The sequence below is a fragment of the Primulina huaijiensis genome, chromosome 14 (genome assembly GCF_012295235.1).
Source record: "Primulina huaijiensis isolate GDHJ02 chromosome 14, ASM1229523v2, whole genome shotgun sequence".
NCBI lineage: Eukaryota > Viridiplantae > Streptophyta > Magnoliopsida > Lamiales > Gesneriaceae > Primulina > Primulina huaijiensis.
In genome coordinates this window covers 3651859-3665906 of record NC_133319.1, presented here as the reverse complement: position 1 = coordinate 3665906, position 14048 = coordinate 3651859, and the positions used below count along the sequence as shown (strand labels likewise).

At 33.1% G+C, this 14048-nt stretch overlaps 2 protein-coding genes across 9 annotated transcripts; both read left to right on the top strand.

Annotated features, from left to right (window-relative positions):
• Positions 1-1540: 1540 nt before the first annotated feature.
• LOC140957356 (uncharacterized) lies at positions 1541-7196 on the top strand. Of its 8 annotated transcripts, none has more exons than XM_073414574.1 (3): positions 1541-1621; positions 2016-4849; positions 6617-7194. In XM_073414574.1, exons 2-3 carry the CDS (start codon positions 4305-4307, stop codon positions 6834-6836), a joined length of 765 nt encoding a protein of 254 aa, XP_073270675.1. In that variant the 5' UTR covers positions 1541-1621; positions 2016-4304; the 3' UTR covers positions 6837-7194. The 8 variants fall into 8 exon arrangements, with proteins under 8 accessions (XP_073270675.1, XP_073270676.1, XP_073270674.1 ...); XM_073414575.1 differs by having other exon boundaries at positions 2003-4849; XM_073414573.1 differs by having other exon boundaries at positions 1758-4849.
• A 3313-nt stretch (positions 7197-10509) lies between these two features.
• LOC140957182 (uncharacterized) lies at positions 10510-11747 on the top strand. Its single transcript, XM_073414319.1, has 2 exons — positions 10510-11059; positions 11668-11747. The coding sequence occupies exons 1-2, from the start codon at positions 10510-10512 to the stop codon at positions 11745-11747; spliced, it is 630 nt and encodes a 209-aa protein (XP_073270420.1).
• The last annotated feature ends 2301 nt before the right edge of the window (positions 11748-14048 follow it).

Below are 14048 nucleotides of genomic sequence, written 5' to 3'. Positions count from 1 at the left end.
GACTGAAAGGAATGGCCCAACTACTTTATTTTGGGTAAGATACCTTAAAAATTTCAAGAAGTCATAATTATGCATTGATTTTTGATAATAGTGCACCCGCGCATGTGTCGGTGAACAATATTTTTGTAAATTAATTTGATTTATATTAAAAAAAAATTTATACCATAATTGGCGAAATTAGTGAAGGATCATAATATAAATTTGAGAAGAATAATATTGAAAATAAGTTGTAATGAAAATGTTGAGAAAAAATGTTGATGAAAAAGCAGTTTGGAAAACAAAAAATTGTATATTTTTTGTCTCTATTTGAGATATCTTAATAACAATAGCACGTCGATACATTTATTATTATGAAAATAATAATAACAATTCGTTTATGAGTATGTAAATAAAGGTATAGTCTAAACTCTAAAGTCAGACTTAGTATCTATAATTTAGTTGTTTTGGCGATGAAATACATCAAAGAAAAGTGTATGATGCTCAAAGACAGTAACATTATTAATTCTTAAATATATGAATTTTACCATTAACATAAAACCCACCATCTTACTAATTACAAACATAATAATTTATAATTATGATATTTCATAAAATTTGAGTCAAGTATTAAATCAAATAAGAATATGTAGTTCAGATAAAGTCTACTAATTCGTCACAGATGATGTATTAAGATATTAATTAAATGTATATTCAACCATCAACATTCATTCACATAAAAAAATAAAAAATAAAATATCACAAATCCCAATAAACATGAATCATTTAGGTGCCACAAAAATCTTGTGTCTGGTCTCACGGATCAATTTCGTGGGTCAAATCTTTTATTTGGCTCATCCATTAAAAAATATTACTTTTTATGCTAAAAGTATTACTTTTTATTGTGAATATTGGTAGAGTTGATCCGTCTCACAGATAAAAATTCGTGAGACCGTCTCACAATAGACTTACTCTTTAGGCGCAATGCGACGAAGATAAGTTGAAATAATCCAAAACATTTGAAGTAGACCGTTGACATCTTATAGGACATTAGAAAATGTAACAAATCAACTTATATTTTAAAACCATATGGATTTAATTTAAAGTACTCATCGTATATTTCAAATTAATTTTTTCTCATTAAATTTTTATTTGTCACATTCATTTGATTTAATTTTAACATTTCTCAAAATTCTCTGCCTAAGACAACTTATCTTATTAAAATATTTGAAAAAATAATAATAATTTAATTTTAAAATTAGATATAAGAATTATATATAATATTTATCAAAAATTTATTTATTCAACNTTAACTTGGCAGTCAAAGGGTCATTTTTGAGTGCTTGCGAACAAGGAAATTTTATCAACTCTTTCGGGGTTGGGTAAGAAAAGATGGTCCCAGTGAATTTTCATCAGATCAAAACGTGGTCTTGCAGAAAATGAACGGAAGGGTCTTCAATTAAAGNCGGCTAATGGCGTAGACATACACCACATCTTCCGGCAAATCTACTGGCCCCGTTAATCGATAATATGCTTATCTCGTCATCTACTCGTAAATGTTCCTANTTTCATCAGATCAAAACGTGGTCTTGCAGAAAATGAACGGAAGGGTCTTCAATTAAAGCCACTGTAGTTGTTTAACCAGGTAAATTATTAGATATTTGAAGTCGTTTCTATGCGGTTGACCGCATAACATTTGAGGTCCATTCATTGTGTCGTGTTAGGGTGTTGGAATATGTAAGAAATGCCAAGACCAAAATGATGTTGGCTTTTGTGTATAGAATGAACTTTCTTTCATGAACTATCGGAAGAGATTTCAAGATTTGATCGAATTTGATGCTCTGCCATTTCACCAGATGATCTGCAGTTATGAATTGGCCTTTAATATAATTATTTGATGTTTATTGTTGTTACTTTTTCATGACAAGAAGCATTTTTTTATCTGTTACACACAGGATGTTTCATATCTACTCTCTTCCGTTTTGCGTAGTTTTATTCTTTCGAATGTGATGATGACTTTTATCAGGTTGATGGTGCAGGGGGCGGCATCATGAATTTGCAGTTCCGCTTTAGAAAGAAATTGTCACTTATTGGAACTTTCTTATGGATTTGTGCTCCTTCACATTGCATATGGCAACATGAATTCCTGGCTAAGTGGGATTCTGCTTCCAGCCATCTAACCATCACAATGATGAGGCTAGATGCTGACGATTAGTAAACTTGATGAAATGGCCGTAAAGTGACCTGCATGATGATGTATCGTAAGAAATCATATACCTTGATCCAAGATTCATTTTCTTGTATTTTTCATCTGTTTGATAGATTGTTGCTTTGGGCCACGTGGGGAATTTTTTTTGTGAAAGTGGGATTGCATTTTTCTTTATATTAAGAAGTGACAGGGTATGCCAAACTATATGTGATCTTTCTAGTGCATATTCAGCAGCTCAATTTGACGGAATTCCCTTATTTTCAGTCGGGAGAAGTATGCTAGGCCAGTTATTTGTAATTTATAAGCCAGTTATCGGTAATTTATTATAGTGATGTATGAGTTGAATTATGTTTAAAAGTTTATATAATATCTAGATACACACCTTAAACTATAAAATTTTCAGTTGTATTGAATCGTTTGTGGTCACTCTGTATGCATCACAGAACTTGTTAATCTAACACTCAATAATGTGTATTACTCATTATAAAACTCTCTTCCATGGTGAAATTCATGATTGAAAGTACCTGATATTCCGTCATGTTCTTGGATAGTTAAATACTTTCATTATTCATGAGGCGGAGAACATTATATAATCAAGCATAGTTGATAATTGGAATCAACTAATGTTGCACTAGAACCAGAGTAGTACGCTCATGCCTGGTGATGATTGCAGTTTTGTAATCCATCCAATAAGGGAAAGCCAATTCCTTTACCAGTGGAAACAAAGTAGTGTTCTGTGTGTCTTGAAACTATTTTCCATTTTGTCCTTTTCTTTTTTGGTGGAGCTAATTGCATAGGAATGATTATGTCGCCTGCCATAGTTTTTTGTTATGGCTGGCAGCCTGGCTACCGTACTTGACTGATACCGATAAATTTGAAGGAAAATTAAATTTGTGTGACACAAAAATTGAAATTTTATTTTGATTCTGTTGTGTATTTTTTGCATTATCAACTATTGCAATTTATCATATACTCGCTTAAAGGCATGGATAGAAACCAAATACTCATACAGCCCTCTATGAAGCAAGTACTGTTTTGTACCTGTATAAATGTGCGTGCATGTTGACACATGGATAAATGCTTAATGAATTAATCTTTAGTTTTCAAATATTCGCTACGCATGGGATCACAGGCTTCATTAAATTAAGCTACGGCTCCCTAATGGAAATCTTAAATATGCATGTTTATTCCTTAGGTAGCATGTGGTGCACTCATTGGATGGACTTGGAGGGGAACAAAGTGTGATAACGTTTTCAGTATGGTATTCAGATGAACTTGAGAGTCCAATTGTAGAGAATTCATTCAGTGATATCCCCTTGGTGACTTTTGAGAATTTCAGAGGTTGCATTTAAACTGCTGCGTCAAAATCTGCATGCGACATTGACAACTTCTCAATATGTCCTTGTATAGAGTCCGGATTTCTAACTTCTTAATTAGTAATTGCTAATTAATATCACCGTGGGAATTGTTTCATGCGTGTAAATACGTCATGAGTCTACTTATACCAGAAGTGCTTGCATAAATTTCTTTTACTGTTCTTATAGTCACAGTCTAAAGAAATTTGAGTGAGCACTTGATTTAACTTTGCTTGCATTTTGCGAACTAGTCACGCATCGATACGCCTGAGGCAAATTTTTTTTTCCTCGATAATATGTGCTATAACTAATCCTGATAGAATGGTTATACTTAATATTTTCCTCATCAGCTTGCTTTAAAAACTCATATTAGTCTTCCGAGGAACTTTAATGACCAAAGAAACTCAGGAAATTCAAAAATTCTGCAAGAATTTAGCATGTAGCAGCCATTTATTTTACAACAGAAAAATAGCTGAAAAGTTGGTGCTTGATAGTAACCCTTATGTGATGTCCCTTTTACGTCGTGCTTCCTCTTTTTAGACGTACATTAAATGTGGATGCACAATTCACTTTAGGATCGGCACAATATTGCATGCATTTAAAATTAGATTATATATGCTCTCCATTGGGAAACAAAGAATAGAAAATCCACCAACATTGTTTTCCAATCTTTTATCTTTACCATTCATGAACAAAATCTCTCATTTGTCTTTGTTTTTGTTTTTTCTTTTTCTTTAGACTTCTTTGTGGCTTTTTTCTCTCAGATGTCGATTGCAGATGATATTCACGCTGACACAAAACCCAATGGTCATGTGGATGGTGATGATTTTCGCCGTCACCACCGTCCTCGAGTTCGGAGGCCCTCTTTGGCATGCAGTAGTGGGACTGTAACAGACGGCGACAGCTTTAACTTTTCAGAAACTGACTCAGATGCCGTCGCTGATGGCTCACTGCCTGTTGCCCTAACAGACGAGTCCCTCCTCAAGTGCAACTCTTCTGGCGGGTCTCCCGGCACTCTTGTCATTCCAACAGGCCGACAGATATTAGATTGTCCAGTCCTCCCAGGTTCAGAGGAAGATGAGGTTGATCTGGAATTTGGCGAATCAGAGTCGTATGTGCAAAATAATGGAGAAGAGAGAGGATTCAGATGCAGGATTTGTCATTCAAATTCGGAGGGAAATTATGACGATGGTGAAGGAGATGAAGATTCTAAAGGTGTTCGAGTTGAATTGGGATGTAGCTGTAAAGGAGATTTGGCAGTCGCCCACAAGCAATGCGCTGAAACTTGGTTCGAAGTCAAGGGAGACCCGTGAGTGCCAATTCAATTGATTTCTATGTTTATTTACTTTCTTTGATGATTTATTATTTTAGTTCTCTTAAGAAATGGATGTTCTTAAATTCATGTTATATGAATTTTAAATTCCTGCTTGAAATTAAGCGCATTTTTTCATTTCAAAGTTAACAATGAACTGACTGAATATGGCAATAATTTTTTGGCATTAAAGAATGTGAAACTGATTTTGAATTTAATTGCCAGGAAAGCAATTTCTAAACCACAAGCATACCTTTTCAATGGCAGTTTGGTGCATAAGATGCCATATGTTCTACTATTACCGCATTTTGTAATTGCTTTTGTTTGTCAAATTCATATTCTTGAAACATGGGAACCTCCTTATTACTATGTGAATTATTCTGTTACTATGCGTCCAACTCAAGTTAGAAAAGTCTCCACCATTAAACCCTAATTGTTGCAAGAAGTATTAATCTTGTTTCTCACATGTTAAACCCAATACCAGCCCGAATTTAACATTATAGTTTCTTAGTGTATATTATATTGTATGTCTATGAATATAAAGATATAGAGTTATGGGAACGACATCCGAAATTATTTTAGGATGACATAACAGAATCATCATTTTAGGAGGATTTATAACTTACTAGAATTGTCTTGTATCTGTTAATTGAAAAGAATTTTTTACTTTATTGCTGGAAGATAGATTCAGAGGATAAATCCCCTTTTCGTGATTAAATCAATTATCTGAACTCTGTCTGGGAAACAGTGTAAATATCATGCATGTTTGGATTTGATCACTATTCCACATCTGATTGCTTGTGATATTCTCATGGAACAAAAATTGGCCAAAATATTTAGAGCATTATAGTAGGTATATGAATAATGCGTTTAAAAGGGAAACTATCACTCATTCCTACGTTAGTGTTTTAGATAACTAAACATGTTTTGACAAAGAGTAATATGTTTCTTATTTGTGGGATGGCTTTGCTTCGATGTGAGCAATGGACGGTGAAAAAGGATCTGACTTATTGAAGTCAGATGTGTCATCTTTCTCAATCGGCTCATGACTGTGAGCGGATTTCTCATGTTGAAAAGAGTGTTTTATTCATTTCTTGCGGTAGTAATGTATGCAAAAATAATTATCTAAAAAGTACTTGATCTACTGGTTTATAAAGTGCGATGTCCAACACATCACATTTCATTATAATTTGATGTAGAGCACAGAGACAGTTGTAATTCCCTGAGTTTAGTATACGATGAATCATTCTGTTTTGCAGTTTTGCTTCTTGTTGATGTTCGGACTACAATAACTTCTGTATTTTTCTCATGTACATGTAATTCAAGTTTGTTCCTGTTCGTATTATTTCCATTTCATTGTCCAAAATGTAATGTTCCTGTCATCCAAAATACTGGCATTTATGAGATTAGTGGAGTAGATTCTCGTCTCTCATCTTCTATGAGCTAAAACAAGTTCATTTTTTAATTTATGGACTCAATTTCGGCTGTTTGATTATGTCTCTTTCAGTCTTTTGTTGTTCTGCACGTTTCTATTTAATGGAAAATGAATTTTCATTCAGGTACTGACAAAGATGCTTTTGAACGTTTTTTATTGTGTGTGTATTGTATGGTGGTTAACCTACTGGCACCTATTTTACCACTTACTGCACTTCTTGAAATGGGATTATTGGTCGTGAAGAAATGCTTTGTTTGACTTGTTTTTATTTCAATCATGTAGTAAACCTTCCGCTTTATATCTTATCTGATGAAATCTATTTAATGCAGAATTTGTGAAATTTGTGGTTTCATTGCCGTGAACTTTATAGGTGAGCTTGAAAATGAAGTAGTCAACATAGACGTGCTATCACAGGCTTCTGAGGCTGGCTCTGAGACCCATGATTTTAAGCACGGTCATCTTGTTATGACCTTTATGATCGCATTCATGGTTTTGACCTTTGCCATATCATTTATTTTTCATATTAAAAATCTTAATAGAGAAGATTGAAAAAAAATCTGGGAATTCTTGATGCCTTTCTTCGTGGGGTTTTGTTTCTGACATTTTCTAATTGCTCATGGGACTTTTTTTGTTTATTTTTGGTATGAATCTTGAGGAGATCAATGTACCTTGTAAACCTTTTTGTGTTTTTATTCAACTGTTTGAGCTTAAGAAACTATGAATCAAGTGTTCTATATGTTATTTTTTTGCCTATTTTCCCAGCTTTTTTGAAAGAGGATCGAGATATTTTCTTCATCTTCCTTGAGGATGACTTGAATTCAGGATCATGAATAGTGATAGTAGACACAAAGTATAAACCAGCATGGTATTTTACCCTTGCTCATGTTATTTTAGGATCTTATTTATATATGCTCCCATGTTAGGATTGGGCTTCAAAGTATGTACAAGTTCCCCAGCTGGGAAAATACTTGACACAGTACCAAATTTGCACATTTTTGTTTCTTGATCCGCCCAAATTTTGCATTTTGAGTACATATTTTGCTCACAGAGAGTCAATGGCGAATGAATTGGCAATCATGATTTCTGCACAAGGTCTCCATCATCTGTGGTATCGTAATATATATTATTTTTTGGTAAATATGTGTGAATTTTTATATTGTTTTTTTTAATGAATTTAGCATTCATTAAATAGGTAAAAAAACGTCAGTGTACAAATACCCTGGACATCTACAAGAGAAACAGAAGCAAAGTAAACAATTACTCCAATATATCCATAATATCACTAGATCTAGGGATACATCTAAAAGTGTGAATTTTTATCTTCCTAACAATCTGGTCTACGTTAAGAACTCCATTATCGAATAAAACTTTATTTCGCAAGATTCATATGTAATAATAGCTGCTGTTAGGGCCGCGATATGCATCCTTGACAGTATGTAATTTCCTCTGTAGACGGATCTGAAAGCTCTTAACACAGCCGAATGTGAGCCCATAATTTTCTTCATGTATAACTACGTACGAACGCTATTCCAAATGTTCTTAGAGACACGTCAATCAAAATAAAGATGTAAGAGAGTTTCATCTGCCGCACCACAAAGAACACAAGTATTATGGAGTCGCAAGCTATCTAACCCAAGGGACAAATATTTTAACGTTTGGAGTTTATGTTGGTTTTTTTAGGTTTTATTTTGACGAACTCATCTCTCATGCACGCACCTACTAGGAAAGACCTATTTGGATTTGATATCAAATACAAATCAGCCAATCCTTCAATCTATCTATTCTATTACTATTATAATAAATAAATAAATTAATTAAATCTATTATCTATTATTTATTTATTTTATTTTTATTTATTTATTATAAATATATGAGTTTGAATCGTGAATTTACATCTATGTCTTTATTTTTATTAAATAATATTCATTAATACATGGGGGCATTTAGTTTTATAACCTCTGTTGTAAAGTTAATTTGGTTAATGACCTTAAATATTTTTTATTTAGGTAAATGACCTTCTTTCTATATTTTCAATTAATTAATTCCCTTATAACCCTTCTTTCTATTTTTTACCCATTTTTACGTGGGAAAATTTTTAGGGTGGGAAAATTTTTGCTTTGCAGAATAACCAACCAAGGCTGATAAAATTGCTCTTATTCTACCGGCATTGGATATCAAAAAGCGGATTTCTCCCAATTTTATGTTTGGATGTGAGTTTATTTAGTTTAATCATCTGGTTTGCCACACTATTTTCGGGTTTCATGGAGAATTTTTTTTGGAATCTGTATTTTATCTAAACCTTGTATCAATAGCCGTGAACATAATTTTTGTCGCTGAAACTTAACATCTTTCATCTCGTACGTATTATCGATCGCCGTTCATGTCATATTTCTTTAAAAAACTTTTTCCCAGATATATAGTTTTTTATTTTTGTTGATTAACTCCAGCAATATGTTTCTGATTATTTTATTTTGCTTTATACAGGTAATGGCATTAACTAATGTTCTACTTAAATATAATGGTGAGTGGAGAATAGATGAACAAAGCATTTGTACGTGGTGTCAAGGCTCTAATTCTAAATGGGCAGCAATCACTTTGGATAAGGATAATTGTTCATATGAAGAAGTGGTGAATTTGATAAGTAAAGTTTTGGAATTGAATAAAGATGAATCGAAAATGAGATTAAGTTATTTGCCATGTGTACGGGATTGCAATCCTCTTCCTATTTATATTAACAATGCAATAGGTGTGAAGACATATTTATGTTTTGGGGATTCACAAAATAGGCCTGTGCTTCATGTGGAATTATCGAAGAATAGTGATGTTGAAGTCGATATGATTGTAGATGCTGAAAGGATCGAGAACATCAAAGATAAATTTGTTGATGTGAATGAAGAAATATTATCGTGTGATATGGTAGTTGATCATAATGAGAAAGAGAAAGAGCTGCATGATGGATATTTTGATCGGGTTTTTATCCTAGACGATGACTATAAAATGCAAGAAGCAAATGATGAAGTCAATGACGACACTGTTGCAAGAGCTACTGATGAAGTCACTCCGACAGATACTCCAAGTCATTATGTTGAACATGGGCCTATTGAGGATGAACAAAATATGTTACTTGCTGGTGACAATGGATACTGTTTCAAAGATGGATCAACTTTAGCAATTGGCCAAGAGTTTGATACCAAGGAAGAGGTAAAAAATGTATTGTCCAAACTTGCAATTAGTGCCTCTTTTGAATTTGATGTTGTGAAATCAACTAAATCACTTTACTCGGTCAAATGTGTAAGTGATAAGTGCAGTTGGAGAGTACGTGTTTCCAAAACAAAGAAGTCTACCCGATTCTCCATTCGAAAGTATTGTAATACACACACTTGTGATCTAGCTGACAGACGTAAAAGACATCGTCAGGCGAGTGCTGATGTAGTATCGAACATGTTGCTAGAGAATTTTAGAGGGCAACAGGTCACCCCAACACCTAAAACAATAATGACGATGATGCAAAATAAGGGTATTAATATCACATATTACAAAGCTTGGAAAGGTAAAGAACTTGCACTTAATAAGCTAAGAGGTGATCCTGATGAGAGTTTCCATATGTTGCCTTCATATTTGAACATGGTCAAGCAGGTAAATCCAGGTAGTATCACACATCTCGTTGTTGATGATAGCAATAGATTTAGATACATGTTCTTAGCATATGGTGCTTGTATAAGTGGATATAAATTCATGCGAAAAGTAGTTGCAGTTGATGGCACTTTTCTAAAGGGCAAGTACAATGGTGTTTTGCTTGTTGCAACAGCACAAGATGGTGAATTTCACCAATTTCCTATTGCATGGGGTGTTGTCGACTCCGAGACCGTGGAGTCATGGACATGGTTTATGTTGAGGTTGCAGGAAGTGGTACCAGATGATGAAGAACTAGTAATAATTTCAGACAGACACCAGGGTATAATTTCTGCTGTAGCAAATGTGTACAAACAAGCACATCATGGTTATTGTGTGGCACTTGTCACAAAATATAAAAACTAAGAGTAAACAAAAAGGTGCTACAGAGTTGTTCATGCATATAGCATATGCATACAAACAAAGTGAGTTTGATTCATTGTACAGTGATGTGAGAAATAGGTACCCACAAGTTGCAAAATATTTGGAAGAGCACACTTCTCCGGACAAGTGGTTTAGATCTCATTGCCCAAGAACACGATACAATATAATGACAACCAATGGAGTGGAGTCAATAAATTCTAGATTGCGTGCTGAATGGGATCTTCCAATTGTTTCATTGTTAGATGCACTTCAAAAACTGACTTCATGTTGGTTTAGCCGATATCGTAATGCCGTGGCAGCATCTACGACTATAGAAACTCCGGCCGTTGAGTCAATTCTTCGTGAAAGGTTCAATGCTTCTCAAAAAAATCACGTCTATGAATTAAATAGCTTGCAGTATCATGTTTACACCCAAGATGACCATGAAACTGTTGATTTTGCAAATAATTCATGTAGTTGTAGAGTTTATGATTTCGATAGAATTCCATGTTCGCATGCCATTGCAGCTAGCTATGCAGCAAAATTGAGCATTTATGACTTATGCTCGGAGTATTATACTACTCGTACACGGATGCTTGCTTACTCTTGTACTATATATCCTGTGCCTCAATGTAGCGAATGGACGATGACAACCGGTCCATTGGAACGAAAGTTGCCGCCACCTAATGTGAAAAGAAAGCGCGGAAGGAGAAAAGTGAACAGAAATCCATCTATTGGTGAGTTTGGGAAACGCTAAAATTGACTACTAGTTTGATGTTTGGAGGTGACCTGTTATATGTTAGTTTAGTTTTGGCTTTCAACATACATTTCAACATTTTTTTACATGTGTAGTGCAACAATGATGTTATTTGACGATCGACTTTCAGAATTTTCACTTTCATTATCATTTAAAGAGCTACTTTATGGCTACTTATTTTCATGTTCATGGCAATTGTTTGCATGTTCATGGCTACTGACGCATGGCAACCACTTTTATGTTGAAGCTACTGTTGGAAATGAGCACATCAAAATTTATTGTATTAGACTTACTGTTGTAAGAATGATCATGTTATGCTATTTAACCATGTAACTATATTTGAAAATTGAGTTACATTTATTGGGTAATCGATATACTATCATAACAACCAAATTTATATAAACAGCGACCGCTGATATATCAAGGATAATTTTCGCAATTGATGTGTATTTTCATTATTTTTTAAAAACTATATTTTCATTAAAAAAAAAAAAAAGCAATGTGAGTGCACTGAAAGTTTACAATCGGAGTGCCTACTTCTTGACAATTGTTTCTTTAGTCATTGTAAGCAAAGTTTTTTGAATCCAGAAAAGAGAAAATGGGTCTTGCTGTTAGAAATTGCAAAGGAGAGAACATGGTGTAGAGAAAATACTGATAACATGGGTTAGTTAATATGGATAGGGTTTAAGATTTTTATTGTTTCGCTTCTTACTCTCTTTTTTTTACCCATTTAAGTAAATAAATTAATTATTTAAATATAAATATAATAGTTTAATTTTGGATATATCGGGTCAATTTTGGCATTTCATACCAATTTAAAAGAAGTGGTCAATTTTTTAAAAATTTGGTGTCAGGAGGTCATATGACTAAATATGATATACATGGTCAATTCTGACATTTCATATCAATTTAAAAGAAGTGGTCAATTTTTTAAAAATTTGATCTCAAGAGGTCATATAGCTAAATATCTCTAATACATGTTACTTTGTTTGCTTTGTTTTGCATCTATTAGATAATGGAATCTAAACTAAATCGAAGAAAAATAAAATTTAGCAGATATATGAGTTTGGATTGTGGATTTACATATATGTTTTTTGTTTGTTTTTCCCTAGATATTAATGACTTCTACAATAATTTGAAGAAAATTGAAATTTAGCAATCATTTCTTAGAATGAAATTTAAATATATTTTCTATTTTTTGGAATGACATTTGCACTATATTTTTTTTAAAAAAATGTCTTTAATGAAATAAATAATAATAATAATTTATTTTATAAAAAAAATAATATCTTTAATAAAATTCAAAATGATAACAATAATAAATATATGTTTTTTGTTTTTTTTTTTAAATTGTGATGTTACTATCTTGTCCACAAATTGTTGGTTGTTGATATATTTTGGTAATCACTGAAATTTGAATTTCAAAATTGACATTTGAATTGTGTTTTTGGATTCCTGACAATATTTTCGTCAACATATTATTTTTTAATTATTTTTATCAGTATCATGAGAGGTAAACACATTTATTATAACATATAAATATTATCATATCTGTAAATTAATATTCACTTTCATGTTTGACATGTTTCCAAATGAGGAACAGAATTATGCGGTAGATATACGTATAAAATTTTTGTAATGAAATTTGCACTCCATTTTTTTTTTTAAAAAAACTTATATCTTTAATGAAATTCAAAATGATAACGAAAATAAATATATGTTTTCTGCTTGTTTTTTCCTAACTATTCATGAATACTAAAATAAATTTTAAAAAAAAATGAAATTTAGCTACCATTTTTGAGAATAAAAAATTCAGCTATCATATTTTATAATGAAATTTAAATTTAATTTCTATTCATTTGAATGAAATTCGCACTCAATTTTTTTGTATAAAAAATATATTTTTTTAATAAATTTAAAATAATAGTAGTAATAAATACATGTTTTGGTTTGTTCTCCTATTTATTAAGGGATTTTAAAATAAATTGTAGAAACATAAAATTCAGTAACCACTTATTGGAATTGTAATGTCCGAGAATTTTATGTTGATAATCTGAGATTAATGATTATGACTTGTAGCGCTTATAGATGGATCAAGTCGCGATCAGAATGGGACATGCACGAGTTAGTCTAAGTTGAAATCCCGTAGGTATCGCGCACATGCGCGGCAGAGAGGCGCGCATATGCGCGAGTTCCATGCGCCGAGGTCGAAGGCCTCCCGCATACGCGCGAGAAGCGACACGCATATGCGCGAGTTGCTGGAATTGATTTATGCGGAGACCGTAGGTCTCGCGCATATGCGCGAGAAGAGTGCGCGCATATGCGCGAGCAGCAGAACAACCAAAATGCTGAGACCGAAGGTCTCGCGCATATGCGTCGAGGAAGGTCGCGCATATGCGCGAGACGTGCAACATCAAAACATGAGACACGTAGCTTGCCATGCATATATGTAATCTACCCTCCTTCATTTCTTCAGATTTCAGCGGCAAGAAGCAAGAAGATATCCTTACGCCTTTTCATATGTTAGATTTGTGGTTGTGCAAGATCTATCCGTCAGAATTTCGATCCGAGTTCATTGCGGTACTCCCCTCGTTACAGGCTTCACATTGACGTAAGTTTTATTATGTTTTGATAGGAGTTGAAATTATGGGATTGTCAGAATTGAATAGGATTCATATATGATGTTATTGACATAATAGACATCATAGAATCGAAGTCAGGTTAAGAAACAGATTGATTTGGAGGACGCAAGCTGACTCACCTTGGAGAAATCGAAACGGATAAACCCAAGAATTATAAACATTGGCAGGTAATTAATTAACGCCAAGTGTCAAAAATTTGGATTTGTTGTGTTACTTATTATATACTAGTGCACCGACGCACGCGTTACGTGTTTGTATAATATTTTTTATAATTCATTTGATTTATATTTAAATGAGGATCAAAATATAATTATAAGAAATATTGAG

Coding starts and splice junctions, on each gene's coding strand:
- LOC140957356 (XM_073414578.1), top strand. Junction 4,850..6,616: donor TTCGAAGTCAAGGGAGACCC/GTGAGTGCCAAT, acceptor TATTTAATGCAG/AATTTGTGAAATTTGTGGTT.
- LOC140957182 (XM_073414319.1), top strand. CDS start 10,510: ATGACAACCAATGGAGTGGAGTCAATAAATTCTAGATTGCGTGCTGAA. Junction 11,060..11,667: donor GAACAGAAATCCATCTATTG/GTGAGTTTGGGA, acceptor TTTTGAATCCAG/AAAAGAGAAAATGGGTCTTG.